Source organism: Medicago sativa, chromosome 7, assembly GCF_051527215.1.
Source record: "Medicago sativa cultivar Bolivia chromosome 7, Bolivia_mono, whole genome shotgun sequence".
NCBI classification, from domain to species: domain Eukaryota; kingdom Viridiplantae; phylum Streptophyta; class Magnoliopsida; order Fabales; family Fabaceae; genus Medicago; species Medicago sativa.
The window spans coordinates 66,664,957-66,688,470 of record NC_140755.1 but is presented as its reverse complement, the minus strand read 5'-3'; the positions used below and the strand labels follow the sequence as shown (position 1 = coordinate 66,688,470).

The following is a 23,514-nucleotide window of genomic DNA, read 5'->3' as shown; positions in this document are numbered from 1 at the left end:
GAAGTGGTGATTTTTGTGAGTATCTTCTTCAGCAAGCCTCAATAGTTATCGTGTCATTGATCTCCCTTCACTTATGTGTCACGGGCTAATGATCATTGTCATTTTATATATTAAAAAAAATTATATTTAATTTTTCTATTTAAAAAAAAATAAAATTAATGCACGATTTCAAAATCATATTTCGTTATTGAGTTTATTAACACGTGGCTTGCAAAAATGAAAACCCTTTTAACCAAATGTGTGTGTATATGTGTGATGCTTATCTAAAATTTGAGGCTATCTTTCCTTTAAAAAGTTAAATGTTTAATAAATTAGGAAGAAAAAAAAATAGAATGACTTGACGAGAATAATAGACTTGGTAGTCCTTTCGATTGTAAACTTCTTCTCTACTAAGCTTTTGGAATTAAGAGTTTAATGAGATCACATGATATAACAAGTTAATCATAAAATTTTGGCAAAATTACACTTTTAGTCCCTTAACTTAATTTCAGGTAACAGTTTGGTCCTTTATCTTTTTTTCATTTCAATTTGGTCCTTTTTGTCCATTTTCATATACATTTTCAAGCTTCAAATTTAATATTCTTATGCAAATATAGACAAGGATCATAGATTTGAAGACTGAAAGACCATAAGAAAATAAAATAATGAATTTTAAGCTTAAAAATTCATATGAAAATGAATCAAAAGGACAAAATTGAAATGAAAAAAAGATAAAGGACTAAACTGTTACCTAAAATAAAGTTAAGGGACTAAAAGTGTAATTTTGCCTAAAATTTTACATATCCTGCTAGTTAAAAACATATCAAAAACCCCAACTTACTTCAGAGCAATGGATGGAAGTCTTCAACAATATAGAAACAGCCGAGTTGACTGCCAAGTCTTCAAGTCAAGTCATTCTATCCTTCCTGATCAAAGGAATGAATTATATCCTCAAATTTCAGATAAGCATCACATCACATATATGGACGGACACACATTTAATTTAATGGAATGACATTCTTTATTTAAACACCCAATTAATCTCCATTGTCTTACAACAAAACGTAAAGAAGAAATATGAAGAGCTTAGTAGGTGGCGTGTTTTTGTTACTTTTCGTTTTACTTAATGTGATGTGTTGTGAAGGGTGTTGGAAGCAAGAGAGAGAAGCTCTTATTGCTATGAAGTCCAGTTTGAGAAGCTATAAAGGTTATACTTTTGAAGGTATAAAGATTATTCTGTCTTGGACAGATAGCGCTGATTGTTGTGAATGGGACGGAGTTGAATGCAGCACCACCACCGGAAGAGTCACCAAACTCAGACTTGTACCCCATATTGAACATGAAGGACCTTGGGAGCTTAATTACTCGGATTTTGCAATCTTCAAAGATTTGAAGACTCTCGACCTATCAGGGTCTAGAATATCCAATTGTACAAGAACTTATCAAGGTTATTTCTCATACAAAGTAAAAATCAATAGATTTTGAACATAATAACCATAATTTTCATTTACATATTATTCTGCAGGGTTGAATAATTTGGAAGTTCTTGACTTGAGTGAGAATTATATGTTGGATAATGCTATCAGCATTCTGTCTTGTTTGGATGGACTTTCTTCTCTTAAATCTCTATCGTTAGCTCATAGCGTTACGGTTTCATTTCACGGTGAGGCCAGGCCAGTTTTAGTTTTCTTTCTTAAAAAAATATAAATAATTAAAGAAATCAATAATTTTTAATTGCTTTAGCAAATTAATTTCACAACACTAATACATATTTGTACTGTACCATAGATTTTCAGACTGTTTTGCAGACAATTTCATCAAAGTTGCTGCATCTAGAGGTCCTGGACATAGGTGCCAACAATTTGACTAATGAAATCCTTCCTTCACTAAGGGGATTCACATCTTTGAAGGAATTGAATTTGGGTTACATTGGATTAGAATCAGATCTTCATATACAAGGTAGGCTATATAGAAATGATTAACAGTTTCCATTTTATTAAGATATGTAGCTAACCGGTGCAGTAACACAATATATTAATTGAACGTGTAGGATTATGCGCCATATTGAATAATCTTGAGATCCTTGACATCTTCGGGAACAACTTCAATGACACTGATATTGGATCTGCGCTTAGTGGACTTTCTTCCCTCAAGAGTTTAAATTTAGGAATGTGTGAACTTACTATGAGATCAATTCATAGTATGTGTTTCTTTGCATATTAATTATTAATCTTATTTCTTTCTCCGTTTTTGTTTGAAAAACATATGGACCACCAATCATGTATGTTTATATATTGCTAGATATATCAAAACTGAGGTCTTTGGAGATCCTTGACTTGTCTGTCAACAATTTAGGCAAGAATATATTTTCATCCCTAAATGGTCTTCCACGTCTCAAATCTCTTGACTTAAGTTCCAACAACTTGAACGGATCACTTGATATTAGTGGTGAGTACTGATATTTCGATTATATATTTCAAACTCATATCTTTTGTTTGATATACTCTGTACTTACATGTGATCATCATGGCAATGTCGTTAGAAAATCATATACAATATTCCTGCATCAATTGTTGATATGATTAGACAAACAAAAGATAAATTTTGATTGATCATAAGTGCAATTTTTTTCTTTTAAAAAAAAATAATATTAGATATGAGTTTGGAAGGAGTATTTTAATACTTCTGATTTATACGTTGATATTATAATTAATCAGTCCGTTATTTACATCTTGCAGGACTGTCAAATTTAACCAGCTTGAAGATTCTCGATTTTAGTGAAAATCAAATTGTCGATTTAGTTGTTCATGAAGGTATTTAAGCATTTAATTTTAGATATTGCATAGTTAGTTAGTTAATGTGTATTTGCAGACACGGGGTTTGGATCCCCTCCATTGGGAATGGATTTCCCCCTGTGGAAATTTCTCCGGTCTTCTGTAGTGACACAATCTGCACCATTAATTGTCTTCTCTCTCTTATTTTCCACATTGAAAATTCTCACATACATTAATTTTTAGTGGACATGATTTCACTAGACTCTCATGTGACTGGAGAGGATCCAAACCCTGACTGTACCATGCTGTGAAATCTTGTCCATTAAAAATTAATTAAGTGGGAGTGTTTAATATATAAATATGAGAGAGATAACAAAAACTGGAGAGACTCCACTGGAGAGGATCTTTTCCCCGCAGCCAGGTGCATTTAACAAATAAAAATAGTTGCATGTATTCAACTTACATTTAGTTATGTTCTACTTTTTAATGATATCTATTTATTTCCTTGTGTAAATAAGTTGAGATATATTGTCGTTGTCAAATTTTGTCTGATTAATACAAATGATGAGTTCTTAGTCAAACATATTTACATTTTTCAGGGTCAAAAAAACTAATCAGATTGGATATTCTTGCATTAGATTCGAATATGATAAACGGAAGCAACTTACAAGAGTCGTTAAGAGCTTTCCAATCTATTAGGAATCTTACTATGCGACAAAACAAATTTAAAGGAACAATTCCTGCTGACGGTAATATTGCATCTTATCTAATTTATTTGCTTAATTATTAAAGTATACTAACAACGGGAACTGTCGTTACACATTCATCCAATTACATCCTTTTTTTTTTTACAAAATAAAAGATATTCATTCATTTAAATTGATAGAGTACATGAATATAATGAAAATTCGCTAAAAACAAAAAAGATGAAATTTGTGAACAGACTCACAACATCCATGTTAATAGCATATAACAGCAAAGTACAAATGCCTACACATTTGACTATATTTAAATCTTTAAATCTTTAGAATAAACATGTCTCCGAATCTGCAACGTGGATGACGCCAAAGTCATTGATTGAATATGCACTGGATTGAAGTTGATCTGACAATCTGAACCGATCAAATACCTAAGAGAAACAAGAAAAACAAACAATGTCGCACAAAGACGACAAACAAACCAACGTCACACGAAGACGACGAAATTACAAAATAAAAAACGAAATAGATGTGAAAATCACTTATTTCAATAAAAGAAAGAGAAAAACGAGTTAGAGGAGTGATTTTGGGTCAAAAATTGACCCTAATTCACCCTTCTTTGGTGGATGAAGAAGAAACTAGGGTTTTGGTGACGGCTCATAAGAGAGAAAAAGGGAAAAGAGAAAACGTTTTTTCATATATATCCAATTACATCCCTAAAAAAAAAATCATCCAAATACATAACGCTATAATATTGCTACTTTAGTCTATTAGTTTATGAAACATCAGAAAAATATTGATATTGTAATGTGATCCAATGCATGAGGAAATTAACTTTATACCAATGGTTCATACAAATCAAATCATTACTTTATCACGTAGAAAAATTAAACATATAATTATTTTAAAGTAATAAATCTAAGATAAATATTAGCATAAACAAATTGACTCGTAATACATTACTTTTTGTTGACCAATTTTTCCTTACAATTTTCGGACAGAGGGAGTATAACAGAAAAAACTTATCGGATTTGACTGAGGCGTGCAAAATGCACTTGACTTAAGAGTATTTCGCCACCCCGGATATGTTACCCGATGTAATAGGTCTCATAACTAATACTTTTTCGGATACAACTGTCACTTTTTGCTAGCAATGCAAGTGAATTAGCAGGAACCACTTTTTAAATGCTCATAGGAACGTATAATTTCTTTATAATTTACTCTCATAAAATGTACACGTATTGTATATTTTTTATTTTTTTGGCTTTCGCATCGGTTTCCAACCAACCAAAGGTGGACGACTAATCCGGCTCGTGCGTAGATGCATGCTTACTGGCCAAGCGTTGTTTTCCTTGGGAATCGAACTCGGTATTCCCCGGATACGTCCTTGGAAGAAGCTCCCTGCCACTGGAGCCCAAACAATTTGGTTTATAGGTATTGTATATTTGTAATAGCTTCCAAACTAGAGTTCCAATGTAACTCTACACTTAGAAGTGCCCTATATCCTCATATATACATAAATATACGTACAGTAGCCTCAATTTAATGGTAATTGAAATCGAAATTATAGTAGAATTATTCCTAGCTTTCAACGGTTATATAGCAAGTAAATAGGAGCACATACATTTGATCAAGTAAATTGCAACTGTTGAAAATTCGGATTCAAATCGAAACTTCACATCAATGAAATTTAGATTCGTGGAGAAGGTATCAATGACAACCAACAACCAAATGTAACCACAAGCAACAACAACAATATAGACCTAGTCTATAAACCAAGTGCATAGCAAAACCACAATCCAACCAAAGAATAAACAAGATAAAGAGAGTATAAGAAAAGATAACAACACCAAGAAATGTTCACCCAGTTTGGTCCAACTTGACCTACTTTGGGGGAGAGATGGATCTCTCCAATCCACTGTCAATGAGTTCTTACAAAGAGATACAAATGAGTTACAAGAAATTAGCTTTAACAAGCTCACAAAGAACAACCCTAATTTCTACCCATTTTCCCAATCTCACCAATGAACAAGACACTCAATGATTTTCACTCACCAAGGTGTTTACGATTGTTTCCCAACTCTAGAATCTAACCCCAAAAGGATAACCAACCCTTAGCCTTTGATTTCACTAAGGATCTTCTCTTTTGGTTTAACAGGACTCACCCAAGTTGCTCACAAATGACTCTCCACTCATGTGTTTCCCATCCCCATGAATCTTCCCCAAAAGGCACCAACCCTTTTCCCAAGAGCCACCTCTTTTGGTTCTCCTAGATTCACATCTTGAAGCTTTGAATCTCACCTAAAGACCCTCAACCTTTAGTATCTAAAACCCTAAAAGTTTCTTCCATTGGTTTCCATGAGTTTCACCAAGCTTACCCAACAAATGGGTCATGGAGCGCTTAAATAGTGTTTCAGATCTGTCAAAATCGTGCCACGCCTGTGAAAATTGCGCCACGCCTTAAGCGTACGACCCAAGGTACGACAGCCTTATCCAGAAATTGCGTCACGCCTATACAAAATCACGCCACGATTTGCCTTCAGCAGAAACCATCCATATGGCCAGCAAAATCGCGCCACGTCTCCCAAAATTGCGCCACGATTTTCAGCTTTCATAGCATCACAATTGAGTCATTTCTCAACAGCAACCATAAGTACATTTTTTTTAAGAAGCAACCATAAGTACATGAATCAGTGACCGCAACAAAATCAACTAACACCAAGGCTATGATAGAACAATTGTGGAGTCCTTCACCGACAACGATCTGAAACCCATAAATAAGTTTTTCATTTATGCATAAAAATACGGGACATATATTCATCACTAATAACATAAAAAACACAGGACACATATTTGTCATTATTGCGGCAAAAAAAGTGTACATATTTATAAATTCACGGGATAAATAATTTTCGTATAAATAAAAAATAATAAAACAATTTGAGATTGAACAATAATAGTGTATCACCCATGCATTGTGTGGTGGTTTTCCTTTGAAGGAAAACCTTTATTATTTTATACACCGTCATTTTTTTTATCACATCTATCATATCATTTTTTTTAAGTAACAACTATCATATACAAAATAGAGTTAACTTAATCTTTTGTAGTTATGTACATTTAATTTGATTGTTTTTTTTTGTTTGTATTCCTTCTATTGTTTTAGTTAAAACAAATGTGACATGTTTACTATTCATCGACAACTTTGATCGTCTTCGTTAAATTCTATGCATGTAAAACTGTATATAAGGACAAACTATAAAAATGGTATATTTATAGCATCTAAAAATTTAGTTTAAACAATATTTTGCATTTAATCTCTTAATATACTATCTTATTTAAATTATATTAACTATGAGATCAAAATTTTATCTAAATAAAATTTTAAAACATCGTTTTTTTATGGACACCATTATTTTTTTTTTACTCTGCAAAAAATATAATATATTTTAGAAACTCAAAACGAAAAAGAGCCTAGCACCCGTGCATTGAACGGGTTAACACACTAGTGTAACTCTCTACACTTAGAAGTGCCCCATACCCTCTTATATACATACACATATGTACAGTAGCCTCAATTTAATGGGAATTGAAACCGAAATTATAGTAGAATTATTCCTAGGTTTCAACGGTTACATAGCAAGTAAATTGGAGCACATACATTCGACCGAGTAAATTGCAACCATAAGTACATGAAGTTGGAATAAAAATAGAAACGTGCATGCCACTTGGTCAAAAGATAAACTAACTAATTATAATATTTAATAAAATTAATAAGACTTTAAAATAAATAATTACCCAAGTAAGAATTCCAACATATCATTTGTAATTCTATTTCCTTTTGATCAATATGTCCATGTCTCTTTTTATGTGTAGGTTTTCGTGGTTTAATTAACTTGGAACACTTGGAATTGGACTACAGCTCTAACCTACAAAATGAATTTTTCAAAAGTATTGGAGACTTGCCTTCCTTAAAAGTTTTGTCTGCGTCTTTTTGTGGTATAAACGGTACCCTTTCAATTGGAGGTAATTGTTTATCATTTTAGTTATTTGAACAACTTTTACAGTATACATCGGAACAAAATAGTTTTTTTCTTCCTTTTCGATTTTTTGAAATGTATTTTCATTGATATGCTCCATATTAAACAAAGTTTTGTAAACATTTCATTTTTCAGATTGGTATAAGCTTAAGAAGTTGGAAGAGTTAGATCTATCCAACAATGAATTTGTCGGGCAACTCCCCTCATCTTTTGTCAACATGACTTCCCTTCGGACTTTGACGCTTACTAATAATCACTTTATTGGTAATATTGGTCCTACCCTTGCAAGTCTTACTTCACTTGAATATCTAAATTTTGAAGGAAACCAATTCGAATTCCCTATTTCATTCACACCATTTTTCAATCATTCAAATCTTAAGTTCATCTATGGTAATGGTAACAAAGTCATCCTTGATTCATACTCAACTATGAAAACATGGATTCCCAAATTTCAATTGCAAGTGCTTCAATTGTCTTCGATAACTAAAGCCAATTCCATTCCACTTCCAAAATTTCTTCTTTACCAATACAATTTGACTCATGTGGATTTCACTGGTTGTAAACTAAGAGGAGAGTTCCCAAATTGGTTATTACAAAACAACACAAAAATGGAAGATCTTATTCTTGCGAATTGTTCCTTTATAGGTGAATTCCAGCTTCCGCCCCATTCTTATCTCAGCATGGTAACAATTGATGTATCTAACAATGCAATAACAGGCCAAATGTGGAGCAACAATATCAGTTCAATTTTTCCAAATTTGATTCATCTAAACGTGTCTATAAATAAAATCCATGGTTCTATTCCTTATGAGCTTGGTCGCTTAATCTTTTTAGATACATTGGATCTGTCTGATAATCATTTGTCTGGAGAAATACCACATAACATATCTGGAGATGGGAGTCAACTCTCATTCTTGAGCTTTTCGAACAATCAGCTTCATGGACCTATACCCTTTACGTTGTCAATGTTCAGTTATTTGCGGTGCATGTTGTTGGATGGTAATAGTCTTTCTGGTACCATACCTGGTAACTTTTTCAACTCATCTTACATCCGAAATTTGGACTTGAGTGATAATAATTTCATTGGGGAAATTCCAAGGAAAATGGAAAATAGTGTAAGTTTGTTTGAGCTTTCAATGTACAATAATCATTTTAAAGGATCTATTCCATCAGAGTTGGCAGAACTTAGAAGTCTTATTTTTATAGATCTTTCACAAAACAATTTGGTAGGTTGTGTTCCTTCTTTTCTAAGTTCTCATCTCACCTCTATCCATTTGAGCAACAACAAATTAAGTTGTTTGTCCAAAAACATGTTCAGAGAAAGGTCTTCCTTATTGACATTAGACCTTAGCAACAATGAAATGACAAATGGATTTCATGATTTAATACATGACCTTCATTATGCCGGATTGGAGATCCTCCTTTTGAAAGGTAATCGCTTTAATGGGAATATACCAAAGCAATTATGCAACCTAACAGATTTAAATATACTAGACATTTCATATAACAATTTTGTTGGGGAAATACCTAGTTGCTTAGGTAAAATGCCTTTCGAGAATAAGGATCCAGAAGGAACAAGGGAACAATTCAATGAATTTAATTCATCCAGGGACGATCCCTTATCCTTAATGTATACATATGTATTCCGTAGATTTAGGAAAGAGAAAGAAAACTTTACTTCAAAGAAAAGATCAGAAACTTATACAACAAGTATCCTTGTTTATATGTCCGGAATTGACTTGTCTCACAATAAACTGAATGGGAGTATTCCAGCTCAGCTTGGAAACTTGACAAAAATTCTAGCATTGAACTTGTCTAACAATTATTTCACCGGGGAAATTCCAGCTACATTCTCTGATTTGGTACAGGTAGAGAGTTTAGACATTTCTTTCAACATGTTGAGTGGCCAAATTCCTCCTCAGCTAGATGGATTGACCTCCCTTGAAGTGTTCAACGTGGCACACAACAATTTATCCGGTGCAACACCTGAAAGGAAAGGACAATTTATTACATTTGATGAAAGCAGCTATGAAGGTAATCAATTTCTCTGTGGACCTCCACTGCCAAAAAGTTGCAATCCAGGTGGACAAACACCAGCTACGTTACCAGATGGCTTGGACAAGGACGGAGATGATAATAGTTGGGTGGACATGTATGTTTTCCGTGTGAGCTTTGTTGTGGCATACACATCAATACTGTTGGTAATTGCAATTGTTCTGTACATCAATCCTTATTGGAGGCAAGCATGGTTTTACTATATAGGATTGGTGTGTATGAATTGCTACTACTTCATCGAGGACAACTTGTACAAGTTTTTTTAATTGTGGAAATGTATTACATGTGAGGTTGTATGTCATGAATACCTATATTGTTTATGCTATTTGTAATTCAATAAAGAAGTTAAATTGGTTTGTTGTATGGAAGTGATTTAAAGTTTTACTGTCAACTCCATTTGGAAATTCTATTTTCTTGCATGAAAATGACTTAATATATTTTTTGTGTGTTGTACAAAATATTATTTCTTTTACTGTGTGAGTATTTTAGATATTTCTCGAATATTGGAAATGCATCATCAAGTGAAAGTTTGGAGAGAAAGAGTACATATAGATCTACCAATTTAAACTTATACTATAATAGAATAGCAGCATCTCCATGACACTTGAACTACAGAGGAATTAAAGTAATGAAGGTTAAACAAGTTCCAATAATTAGAGGCACCCAATGGTTCTCGATGTATGCTGAAGTCTTGGAGAATATTAACGAGGCTGAACCAACTTGATTGACTTGAAGCTATCAAAACTGGCTATCCCGTTCAAATTCGTGATTTGCTGTGGTTGAAAGGTAATCTCTTTAAACCCTCTTGATTCTAGTATTTCTCACACACGGTGTTCCACTTTTGTCTGAAATTTCACTCCTTTATATGATTTTGGATAGAATTAAGCACTAAAGTTACCAATTATCTTATATATCTTACTGCGGTCGGTTATATACAGAAAGCTAATTATGGAGAAATGAAAATATACTGTTGAGAAATTCAAAATAGAGCATAAAAAAATTACTAGTATTTGATTAAATAGTTTCGATAAGAAATGACAGATCCAGTCTAATATATGTAAAACAATATTTTGTAGATCCGGTGATTTGTATATAGGAAAATAATTGGTCTATCTCTATCTTAGTCAAACAAAGAATATATTGTGGTCAATGAAGCTTAATGCTGAGACCCCGCAACATGTAATTAAACAAACTATTTTAATAATGAAAAATCAATTGCGATTACTGAGCAGTAACAAATGTTGAAAGTCTTATGCAGTGAATTACCTCGTTTGGACCAATTCTAACGATCCTTTCCTCTACCCCAAACAGAAGAACATTATGAGCTATTTAAATGTGAAATAGCAGTGAAGAACGACATTGGAGTCGCAACCAAATCATCCGTCACCTTGTATATTGATGGTCCATTGACCTTAAACATCTTTCAAGGGGAAGGTAAAAACAAAGTCAATAAAATATATGCCTTCTTTGCAATACTTTCACAGACATTTGCCTACCCTCTTCGGGTGTTTCTTCTCCACCCTTAAACTCTTGTTGGTTTAACTTGTCTAATTCATTACATAAATGTTTCTTCTTAAAGGTGAACTGTCAAAGGGGTCTTTGAGACCATTGACAACTTGAGAATATCAATTACCTGCAAATATTAAAAATATTGAAATATTTTGAGAGAAAAAAAAAGTCAACTGGCAAAGTTAATAATATACATGATGGGAGTTATATATAGAGAGGATGCCTCTTTTTATTGCTGATATCAACAGTTTGTTCCACAATAGCACCAATGTTAGTGACTTCAAGTTTGTGAAGTAAATTTACAACTGTTCCAAAATCACGAGGTATCATAGAAAGATCATCGTCAGAAATGATAAATGTTGCGGTGGTGGGGATAATACCCTGCCCATTACTTTTCCTATATATGCTCAAACGGTTCTTACATTTCTTTCTAGTACGTTTCCAATTCTGACAGATGAAGTGCTGCAAAGCTTCAGTGTTATCTATATTCAGTTTGAGCTTTTTGAAATAAGCTTCTCAGAGTTTCCTGGCTGCATTAGCATTTCTTTGCAGGTATGTGACCATGTATTTTGTTCATCAAGTTCTGACACACTTTGATTCAGTGAGCTTATGCTGCCAAATTTCACTGCTTCAATATTTGACGTCGTGGCCACAATAGCAATAGTCCCTCACTGCCTCTTTGCCAACTTGTTAACAGATTCAGTTGCGCTGTAAGCCATAGTATTGAAATTGCAGAACTGTAATGTTCAACCTTTGTCAAATTATACTGTTAAAGCATTTTCTATATAATATGGACGATTTCTTGCTTCTTTAATTATTAGAGGACATAATGGTAATTCAAAGAAAAATGTGTTACTTCAAGGTGTTTGATGAAAGTCATTCTTAGCATCAAACAAGATAAGTATTTGTGTATCGTCTCCACAGGGAATAGTGCGTTATCAATGACAGTTTAACATCAATTATCATTCAAAGTATTAAGAGTACTTGTTTGTTTGAAATGTGATTATCTAAACTAATTTGCAAAAAGTAAAAGATGAGATAAATAAGGATTGAAACTTGTTAGGAGTAGCGTTCCTTAACCAAGCGTCGCACGTAACCTAATGATCCATACGAATTCTAGCTTTGTAAACAACATTATCACAATCAATTCTAAACTATCCTTCGTGTCCAAAGCGATATAATTACTTCTAAATTATCGTTTAAACATTCGTGTCCAAATCCCTTAAACGATAACAAAGTCGATCGGATAACCTAATCGACCGTGTCCAGCCTGATTAAGTATCCGAAAGCATTTAACTCTTGATTATGGTGATTATCACAAGATTAACAAAGATGTCAAGTAAGTTAACCTAAGATATATTGCTACTCTAGCTCAAGATTCAAGAGTTTGTGTCCAAAGCATCTTGAATCTCATTGAAAGCATTAACACAAGAATAACAACAATATTGAATATAAATTGCTAGAACCATATATTGCAAGATCAAAAGGTTACATGTTTAGCAAAGATCAAGTACCTCTCATCCCAACAAAGGGTATTTAGCTACTCATCATCATGGAAGCCATGCAAGGATGGATTGAAAAGGAAGGATTCATTACACTTGTGATGTCTCAACAAAGTATTAAGATCCAACTTCCAAAACCAATCTCACTCAATGAAGAACTACCTTACTTCTCTCTATGAAAATATCTAAACTAAAACCTAAGAGAAGCTAAGAAAATATCAAGCTAAGATATGATAAGATCCTCTCCAAAGAGTAGCAAGTGGCTATATAAAGACTTCTGCCCTGCCTGAACTCGCAGATGCGAGCTACATCACTCGCAGATGCGAGTTGCTTGCCTGGACCAATGATACGCTGCCACGTCATAACTGAGGGGATCAAACCGCCCTAACTCGCAGTTGCGAGTAAGGGAGCTCGCAGTTGCGAGTTGCTCGCATCTGCTACTCGCATTTGCGAGTTTGAGTGCGAGCTGCATCTCTCTTGGATCAGCTTCTGCCCAAATAGTGTTTTTTCATGGTTTTGGTCTTTAAGCTCTGTCTTGAGGCTTATTTCTGCACAAATGGATAGAGTAATGATAAGTAAAGCGTAATAAGGCATTTAACGCTTATTCTCGGCTTTTCCTTCAATAACTTGTAAAACAAGTAACAAAAAGTGTATGAAATATAACATGAATTTAACACTTTTATGACATTCATCAGTGTTCTAGTTTCTAGACTAAAGAAACAGAAAAAATGGACATTACATTTAGTGGCCGAATTACAGACTAATTTTAATCATTTGGTAAACCACTGCTCTCTAATATGCAATGACCAATATAGATTAACATTAGATACTGATTTTGTAGCATCTGATATAGAGACTGATTTTTTGACCGAATTTAGATACCAAAAGAAAAAGTGATTTTATTTGATATTTACCTAAATCAATCCCTAACTAATTTCTACATTTTGAAAAAAATGGTTATTCTTTTAGCTGTTAAATTGAACATATAGATTAACATCAATCACAACGAAATGTATTAATACATTAAATTCATTAATGAACTTTCGTTTAAAAAATCAAATCAAGAATGAATACATCATGTAAGAATCTGAGTTCGATTGTTAGGTTGAACAATATTTTTGCCACACTTTACTTACCTCCTGACCGAACTCTGGATTACAAGGACCCAAAAAAAAAAAAAAAAAAAAAGGGGGACACATTACAAGTCATCCTTTGAAATGAACTATAACAGAAAAATACAACACTATCATATTTTCACTAATCTTTTTTCTTGTAAATAACTTGGTCCTAATCCCTACAGCTAACTTCCCAAGATGAGCAACTTTTTGTCTGCCAAATTCCCAAAAATCCTGCGCTGCCTCCATAAGATTGTAGTAGCTTTCTTTTGTCTTTGATGAATTTTTTGTGTGCATGTTTTATACCTTTTGATTATGAGAACTACCAAGCCATATAATACAAAAATTGATAAGTAAAAGCTCATACTTTTTCAGCACAAATAATATCAAACTACAACTTAGGTAGATGTCATCTAACATTGTTTTACTGGTTCAATACATGATCCTACAAGATTTGCCTTGGTATCTTTGAAGCTGATATGATGCTGCATGATACAAGGGTGAGGGTGTAACAACAAAATTATGACACTGCAGCCAATCTTATAAATGGCATGTTTATGATCTGCAGTTGGAAAATTTTCTGCACAAGTTAATGCGATTCAGTTTGTTATAATCTGATTTTGGTGTTTGACCAAATAACCACATTATGCGGTGATTTAGAGCTTTCAAGAAAAATGTTTTGCAGCCAAATTCATTTATGTAGCAGCAGATCAATCAAATAAATGTAAACAACAAAAGAAGTATTTAGTTTTGGTGAGTGACATCCTTGAAAGTTTGAAAAGGAGATGAAGCCTTGAAGCACAATAGTGTGGCTAAATTGGTTTCCGATACAAGGTGAAGTAACTTTTACAGAGAGCGTAGTATATAAACGCCTTGCTAGAAACTGTGAATTGTACACCAGTAAAAATGTCATTTCGGCATAGATTTACAAACCAATTTTGGACGGGTTACAAATAGATTTCGCACAAACATCAGATAGAACTGATATTTGGACGGACTACATCGGTAAAATGCCCCGATGGAAATTTAAAAATTTTGTCTCAAATTCAGACCTAACGTTTTTAAGAAAAATTTGAAACAAACACACAAAGCAAATATCATAAAGTTAATCACGAAGAAATGAAAAACAACATTCTGTTGAGAAATTCAAAATTGTTTACTTAAAACAGAACCAAATAGTATTTAAAGGAACAATGTCGATATATCAACTAGTCATTTCTCCTCATTAATGGTTGTTATGAAGTCTTTTGAGACCATTTGTCAAAGCAGATGTTGAGGTCAATGAAGCTTTAAGTATACCGAGACCCTGCAACATATGTAATCAAAGAACTCATTGTGATAATGTATGGAAATGCAAATTAATTGCAATCAATAATGACAATAAAAGACTTATGCAGTGAATTATTACCTCCACATCAAACATAGGAACATTTGAACAATTTAGATGTGAAATAGCAGTGAAGGATGACATTGGAGTCACAACCAAGTCATCTGTTACCATGTAAATCAACGGACCTATGACAAATTCTCCACAACTTGATGATGTTGAAGCATAGTACTTCGTATCAACCAAAATTAAAGTTACACACATTTCACCAGAACTAGGAAAAACAATTTCAATGGGTGTAGTACTAAGAGTGGGAGTATACTTAACGAACCGTGAATCCAAGCAAGTATGACAATAATAGACAGGTAAGTTAGCTTTGGCGATGGGTAAAGTCTGATTGATGAGCTCAAATTGTGCTGCAATGGTAGGCTTCCTTAGTTTATCTTTGAGTTCTTGCGACATTAAATATATATTTGGATTCAACTCAGTCATACTTTTGTATAAATTATCAATGCAGCTTAAAGAAGAGAATCCTTGAAGTATATGTAACACTGCTCCCAAGGGGAAGTGAGAAAACTGGAAACAAAGTCAATATAACGAACCCCTGATTCATTGAACAAAATCTCTTCAGTTGATCTTCTTCTCATTACTTTCAGTCATCTGGCTGCCCCCGACCGAAGTAATTTCTTTAATCTTAAACTCAAATTGGTTCGTCGAGGACATGTTGCTTCCTAAAGATGAAGTCTGTCACTCAAGGCTTATATTAGATTGCTGGTATGTCATAAACAATATTGTTAGTTTTTTCTTTCAAGGATCAGCTAGGTGCTAAAACAATATTCTATAAGAACCAAATTTATTAGAGTTACTTTATATCAAGGTCGCCGTTGAATATAGAAAATCAATTATGGAGAGATGGAAATATAAGTATGAGATGTTCAAAATAATTTACATAAAACATATATTAAATATCTGATGAAATAGTAGTCGATATATCAACTACACTACAGCTCTAATTATGTTTGTAAACCAAGTTTTCATAGAGGTAAATCATCGGTCATTTTGCTTTCTTAATGGTTGTTGTTAAGAATTGGTTGAGACCATTTGTCAAAGCAGAAGTTGAGGTCAATGAAGCCTTAAGAATGCTGAGACCCTGCAACATGTAAACAAATAAAGCACAGTAATAATGTATGGAAATGAAAATTAATTGCAATAACAACGCAAAAAGTCTTAATTTGTGAATTACCTCGTTCACACCAATTCTAACCACTTTTTCCTCTACATCAGATAGAGGAACGTTTAAACTCTTTAGATGTGAAATAGCATTGAAGGATGAGGTTGGAGTCACAACCAAGTCATCTGTAACCATGTATACTGATGGTCCTTTTGCAAATTCTCCACAACTTGATGATTTTGAAGCAGAATACTTAGGATCAACAAAATTCAAAAGTACACACCTATCATCAGAACCACAACAATAATATGTAATACGAAGAGAGCGAATCCACCGGGAATTATAGTAAGTATGATAATAATAGACAGGCAAGGTATCTGGAGAAATTGGTAAAGTTGGATTGCTGAGCTCAAATTGTGCTGCAATGGGAGGCTTAGTTAGTTTATCTTTAAGTTCTTGTGACGTTAAATATGTATCTGGACTCAACTCAGTTACGCTTTTATATAAATTATCAATGCAGCTTAAAGAAGAGAATCCTTGAAGCATATGCAACACTCCCCCCAAGGGGAAGGTTAGAAACTTAAAATAAAGTCAATAAAATCTACCCCTCCTTCAACAAACAAAATCTCATCAGTTGATTTTCTTTGCAAAACTTTCACAGACATCTGCCTACCCTCTTTAGATGTTTCTTCTTTATTCTTAAACTCTGGTTGGTTTGTCTTGACAAATTCATCACAGAAATGTTTCTTCTTAAATACGAAGTCAGTTAAAGGGGTCTTTGAGACGAATGACAACTTGAGAATATCAGTTACCTACAAAAATGAATATTTGATGAGAAAAAATAATCAACTAAACAAAATAATGATATACAAAGATGAGATTTAAAATATAGAGAGGATACCTCTTGCTTGCTGATTTCGACAGATTCTTCAACAATAGCACCAATGTTTGTGATTTCAAGCTTTTGAAGTAGTGGTATAACTGTTCCAAAAACATTAGGCATCACAGTAAGATCATTAGAAATGATAAATGTGGTGGTTTCCTTAGCAAAGCCATTTCCTAAACTCAAACATTCTTTTAGCGGGGACATTACTAGGTTCATTACTTTTCCGCAATTGCACTTTTGATTCTTAAAAATGCTCAAACGGGCTCCACTTTGCTTTCTAACACAATCCCACTTCTCGCACACGAAGTGCTGCAAAGGTTCTGTGTCGTCTATATTCAGTTTGAGCTTTTGACAATAAGCTTCCATAGAGCTTCTTGGCTGCAGCAGCATTTCCTTGCAGGTATTTGTGCATAAATATTGTTGATCAAGATCTTTTACACTTTGATACAGTGAGCTAATGCTGCCAAATTGAACTGCTTCAATATTTGAGTCTGTAGCAACGAGTCTTGCAATAGTCCCTAAGGGCAAGGTAAAGAAGCTGAAGAGAACATCAACAAAATCCTTCACTGCTTCAGCATACAGAACTTTGTTACTTTCTTTATCCACCATAACTCTCAACGTAATTTTGTCATTTTGTTCAACAGATTCAGTTGCACCGTTAGCCATAGTAGTAACAAATTAGCAATTGCAGAAACTATACCTTTGTCAAAATGTAGAAAAAGTAAATTAGTACTTATAATGCTTCTTCAATTAGTGGTCATTTATATCTATGAAGAAAATTAAAATTGCTACTTCATGGTGTTCTAGTTTCGAAACTATATGACCTTGGAAAGGAAAATATATTTAATAACCACAACAGAGAGAGTGCAACAGTTTGAATCGGTTATTAGTTAACCAAACAAATGGCTTTGCACGAGGTTATCCAATCCAATAGACATAAATACAGCAAGTCAGCAACAATCTTCTTGAACAGTAACTTTTAGAAACTCGAGGGAGCAGTATAATGCATCCATTCAAGTTTCTATGCCACTTCAAGTTACATAATGAGTCATACATTGTTTATTTCACATAGTATGTAGTACTCAGGGGCGGATCCAGACTTAAGGTACATGTGGAGCTAAAATTTCAAATAAATAATAATGCAAACTATTTTTTTTTTTTAATCGACAAATATTATTCTCGTCGAGATTGTGTAAGAAACACAAAAACTCGCGAATAAAATAGTCTAAAATATAGTAGTGTGCCCTTACAAAGGTGCCAAAAGCAAAAGAGCAAGCACCTGCCAACTCAATACTCGGCAATTCCATAAAAATAAAACTATGCGAGCCAAAAATGCTTACTGCGCTAAAGTGACAGACCACACAGAAGCAGCAACACACCAAAACTAAAAAACGCTCTCCAAGTATGTATGCACTATGCAACATTCCTCTATCAATTTAATTTCAGGAGCTGCTCTCAAATTAGTTTTGAAACTCAAATGTGGATAGGTAATTTTGCAACAGAAACCATCATCAAAACAGTATTGGAGGTTTTCATCAAACACATTGACTACAAACCTTAAAGAGAATAAATAATCATGCAAAACAAAAGCCAATTGTTGTCGTTGAGAATGCTGTGAATGAAAATGAAGTCCACCAAATTGAAGCAAGATTATAAGAAATATAACATTTGATTCTACCAAAAAGGAAACCCTAACAAAACAGATTTTGTTTTCGTAATAAGGAAATAAAACAATCAAAACAATGAATGAATTATGCAGCAAAACATCAATCCTATTTTCAAATTCCCAATTTTAAAACCCTAAAACAAGCAATTGGAGAATGAAGGAGAAATTGGAGAATCAATGGCTTACCTTAGAGTGAGTGAGAGGTGAGAGTTGAGAAGGAGGAGAATGGAGAGGTGCTGCTGTTGGTTGAGAGAGATTAAAATTTGAGAGAGAGGATGAGAAGAGAAGAAGCGCTTAGGTAGGGAAAAAGAAAGTGAAAGTGAGTGTGCTGCAGTTGTGTTTTATCTATCCCTTATTCTTAAAGCTTATCCCTTTCCCTTATTCTGTTATTAGGTTTACAACAAGTTAACCCTAAAAATTTGGCTCCAAAGTACTTGACTGTTTGAATTTCAAAAAACATTTCAATTCAATGCACCAGACCTACACATTTCGGTGGCTTTTGGATAGCTATGCTGCTCTTCCTCATATTTTGGAACAATGATCTGCATTAAATTTTGTCTATTGCTAAACCACATATAAATTTCAGTGGCATTGTTAATTTGAAATTCAAATTTTGTGCTGAGTCGTCCCAATTAATTTCGGTGGCTTTTTTGTTATCCGTCCATCATTTAGCTCCGTTTTTTGGTGTTATTTGATGTTAATTAAGTCTATTGATATACCACATGAAAACTACACAACTATCCACTAAGCACTTATGTTATTTTTCCCATGCATGTGCATCGGTTAGAAAGTTAGAAATATTTTCTATATATACACGCTGCCATCTTAATGGAACTCACACTATCCTGTTTGTTATTTACACTATGCAATGGTTAGACCTAACGCTAAAACTTTGATTTCTTACCACAACCTCTTTGGTATTTTGGTTTATGCCTTTCTATATTCCACAACCGAATGTGTTCTCTTCTAATTTACCAATTTATGTGTTTGTGTGATAGGACCTTTGGTAACTAATCCAGTTTCTGAGCTGGACAAGGCGGTGAATAAGCTGATGACCAAGTACAGATAGTATATTGTAGAATACGAGGTTGAGGATGTTGGTATTGTCAGTTTGGTTTATAACACACAGTTTTGAATTTTCACTGTCTCTGAACGTATTTCCACTTTTTTCTTTTTGTTTAGGGAGCTGTGAGGTTTCCCAACATGTTAAAGTTAGTATTGGTGAACTTTGGTTTATACTATGTTGATGTGTTCTCCAAATTCATACCTTTTTTAATTGCTCTAACATACATTATCACCTGTTATCTTTTCTACCTTTTCCCAATTATATACTGCATTATACTATTGGTAAGTTAATTCCAGATCACAAGACCTGTGTGGCGCACAAGTCACCAATCTAGTTAGGTCTGGCTAGTGTTAAACCGAGATTTTTCCCTCTAATCACCTATCATTAAATGAAATGATGATGATGATGTAAACCCTACAAAAAATTCCCTCCTTTAGATATGCAATTTGAAATTCAAATTCTGGCTGCCTATTGTTGTGTCCCTTCCTATTCTCATGCCACATTAAATACATTCTTTTAGGAATAATGGAACGGCTTCCTCATTGAAAATCAAAACAAAACCTGCTTATATTCAATCAGATACCCACCCATCCCACATATTTCTGTTTCCAACGCATGGCTTCTGCAATCTTCTTTAGTTACACTAATTGCCCCTTTTTCTTTTTCAATTCGATTGCAGCAAATTTCCTTCTTCCATGGTATACGCTGCACCATGTATCCTCCTCTTCTCAATTATTTCATTTTTTTTATTTTAAATTTTTTTTTGTATTTAATCATGTTACATTCTTGAATGAATTATTTTACTTTATTTTCTTTGTGAATTCAACTTGCAGTAGAACTGTTACGTGAAAGATTTTGAAAACTTCCTTTGCAGTTTTATGCCATAGATGCAGTTTCAACACTCATGTTCTTTTTGGGTTAAAAATGTGTGTTCTATTAGATTTAGGAGTTTAAATTGGTATTATATACATATTTTTGGTTACTTCATATACTTATTGATGTTTATTTAGAGACTGAAATTTGTTTGATGTAATTTTCGTGTCCTAAATCTAATTATCATCAAGTGTTGAATGAGATCTGCAGTTATATTTATGTATTTTTTGAAGAACTTCTTTGTTAATTCTTTTACATAAGCTATCAATGGTATTTTTATGACTCTAAAAGATGCTTTTGTGGTTTGATTTGTATAAAGGAAGATTAATGGGAAGTTGATTTTTGATGTTTGAGATGCTTGCAATGTTATTGAGATATGAGTTTTTTTATGCTTGAAGGATATTGGTTCTTCAAATTGAATCTGCTCACAAATCAGGGAAATTTGATCCTTAATATTCTTTGTGCAGGAGCAGGAGGAATTTGAAACTTTTTTCATGTGGTCTATATGACTTGATTCTTAATTCTTTGTGCAAGAGGATGTAACTTTGTTCAAAGTATTTGTTATGGCAAATACAATGCATGTCATGTGACCTACATAATATTAAGCAAGTCAATTTTGAATCCCATAAGCAAGTATGTCTTTTCTAACATACCATGTTTTGTGCCTATAAATTTGGTTGTTATGAAATTGAAAAGAAAAAAAAAATACAGTTCATTTTGTTTTTTGAATGGCTTTTTCCATTCGAGCATATTAACGTGTTTTTTCTATCATTTAAAATTTTCTTGATCCATTTATGCCGTCGAAGAAATTGATTTTACTCCTCTACATCTTCATCAAGTTATATTATGGAAAACTCTATCCCTACAAATGAACTATTTCGAATTCTGCAAATTTATCACCAACAAAAGAAATGGGAGGAGCACCCACAAATTTGTTTGAGGTCTACTGGTATGTAAATACAATCTTTCTATGGTTGAGTGAAAGAGGAGGAAAAGAAAGAATAAATTGAATTAGTCAAAGTCAGTTTGAAACGATGTTTTTATTTGTAGTAACAGTCAACTATTCACATGTTTTTTTTAGGGGATCAACTATTTGGCCTTTGCTATCAATTTTTTAAGGGGCTAAATTCACTTGCTCAATAATCATTCCAAATTAATTTTTCAGAATTGTGATGCTTTATTTTTGCAAAAAAAATTTCCAAAATAACTGAGTCATTTCACTTTTTAATACAATATTAATTACTTTTTTTCCCTTTATAACTATAATTAATATTAATTTCATCACTCTCAATTCAATATATTTCACTTTGCATTTATGATAGCAGAGAATACATCAATATTTATCAAGAGCACTTAAAATAATTTTTCTCTTTCATTCATTTATGCATTATTCTTAATATGTGTAAAATGATCAAATGACTCACTTAATCTGGGACGGATGGAGTTCCTTTGTTTCTATATATAAGACTATTTTGAAAAAATCACAGAAATTAAGAACGTTGATATTTGTATTAAAGTTGTTAGTAATCACTATTATTTTTACAATTTTATCCTTTAATAGAAATAGTTGGTTTATGTTTTCAACATGTTATCCATTGCTAATTGAAGAAAAAGATGTATAATAAATAGAGGTTTGTATGTAATGAAATAATTAATGTAATTGAAAATAAGTATAATAAAGGGGTCTTATAAAAAAGGACAACAAATTTTTTCAGAAGAGTCTTATAATTGACAATGAAGGGAGTAGTGTTTTACCATTTCAATAAAAATAAAGTAAAAGATCAGGAGTAATACTCGTAATATTAATAAGAAGGTATAATTAAAAATAAAAAAATAACAAAAATAAAAAAATGACACTTTTGAGAGAATTTCGTTACTAAAAGTGCCCCCCACTCAATGTGAAAATGAGAAGTAATATTCCACATTGAAAATTGTTGTTCACATATTAAAGAAGGCTAAAACACACCACGAAAATATCGGTTTAACCCCCTTGATAGTTAACTGATGCTGGTTAGTGTCATCGGCAGCTAACTATCAAACTTTTCTTCGGCAATTGATGGACGATATCTGATAAGTGTACCAAATCGTTACCAAGTAATAAAATGATATAAGTAGAGTATCGTATCCACATGGACTGTCGTTTCATCCAAACAATTTGCGTTACTTATTTTTGTAAGTTTGACGATATAAAAGATAAGGGTTTAGAAAGCTTGCAATTTTTATCTGTTTGCAACAGAGCAAGTTTACCTATTTTGGTTGTAGAAAAGTAAGCAGCGGTTAGTATTCTTCGAATACCCTCTGTTTATATTGTTGGATATTAAATAACAGTCATGTCACGCTTATTTATCCTAGTTAGACTATACAAGTGATGAGACCGTTGTGATGTTACTAACCTAGAAGGTTGGAAACTGCACCTGCTGATCACACGGTGATCCTTACGTAGGGGTCTATAAATCTCGGTTAAATAGGTCTATCCCTCCTAAGTCTGATTGCACCTGCTGATTGCACGGTGATCCTTATGTGCAGGGTCTTACCGTCTCTAAGGTAGTTGAAAGCATAAACATAAATTGGCATTCCAGTTTTTCCTAAGGCAATGAAGGCCAAGGTTCCATTAGTTCAGCTAATCTATGAATATTAGGACAATCATAGCACACCCTTTCTCCGCTCTTGGTAGATCTACAAACGGACAACCTTATCTCGTCTACTTTACTAAGGGTTTTAAGAGAATTGTTATATCTAGCTTTATTCCCCGAAGTCGTTTGTTTCCTTAATTACTAACCAATTACGTTACATCCTAGGTTCAACAGAGTTGCTACTTAGTCTTAGTAATGTCATCTCCTAAGTACTTACTAT

General features: G+C 33.2%; 1 protein-coding gene and 1 pseudogene across 2 annotated transcripts; one reads left to right on the top strand and one right to left on the bottom strand.

The window, feature by feature from the left end:
• Window positions 1-1,033: 1,033 nt before the first annotated feature.
• Window positions 1,034-9,954, top strand: LOC146907854 (cuscuta receptor 1-like). Its single transcript, XM_085725137.1, has 9 exons — window positions 1,034-1,426; window positions 1,505-1,642; window positions 1,768-1,938; window positions 2,030-2,179; window positions 2,281-2,427; window positions 2,718-2,792; window positions 3,353-3,502; window positions 7,328-7,477; window positions 7,627-9,954. Exons 1-9 carry the CDS (start codon window positions 1,057-1,059, stop codon window positions 9,810-9,812), a joined length of 3,537 nt encoding a protein of 1,178 aa, XP_085581263.1. The 5' UTR covers window positions 1,034-1,056; the 3' UTR covers window positions 9,813-9,954.
• A 5,967-nt stretch (window positions 9,955-15,921) lies between these two features.
• On the bottom strand, window positions 15,922-19,061 carry LOC146907853 (uncharacterized; annotated as a pseudogene). The gene is made up of 4 exons (XR_015019991.1): window positions 18,909-19,061; window positions 17,072-17,756; window positions 16,243-16,982; window positions 15,922-16,149 (listed from the first exon to the last, which is right to left on the bottom strand). The product of XR_015019991.1 is annotated as an uncharacterized LOC146907853 (transcript).
• Between the last annotated feature and the right edge of the window lie 4,453 nt (window positions 19,062-23,514).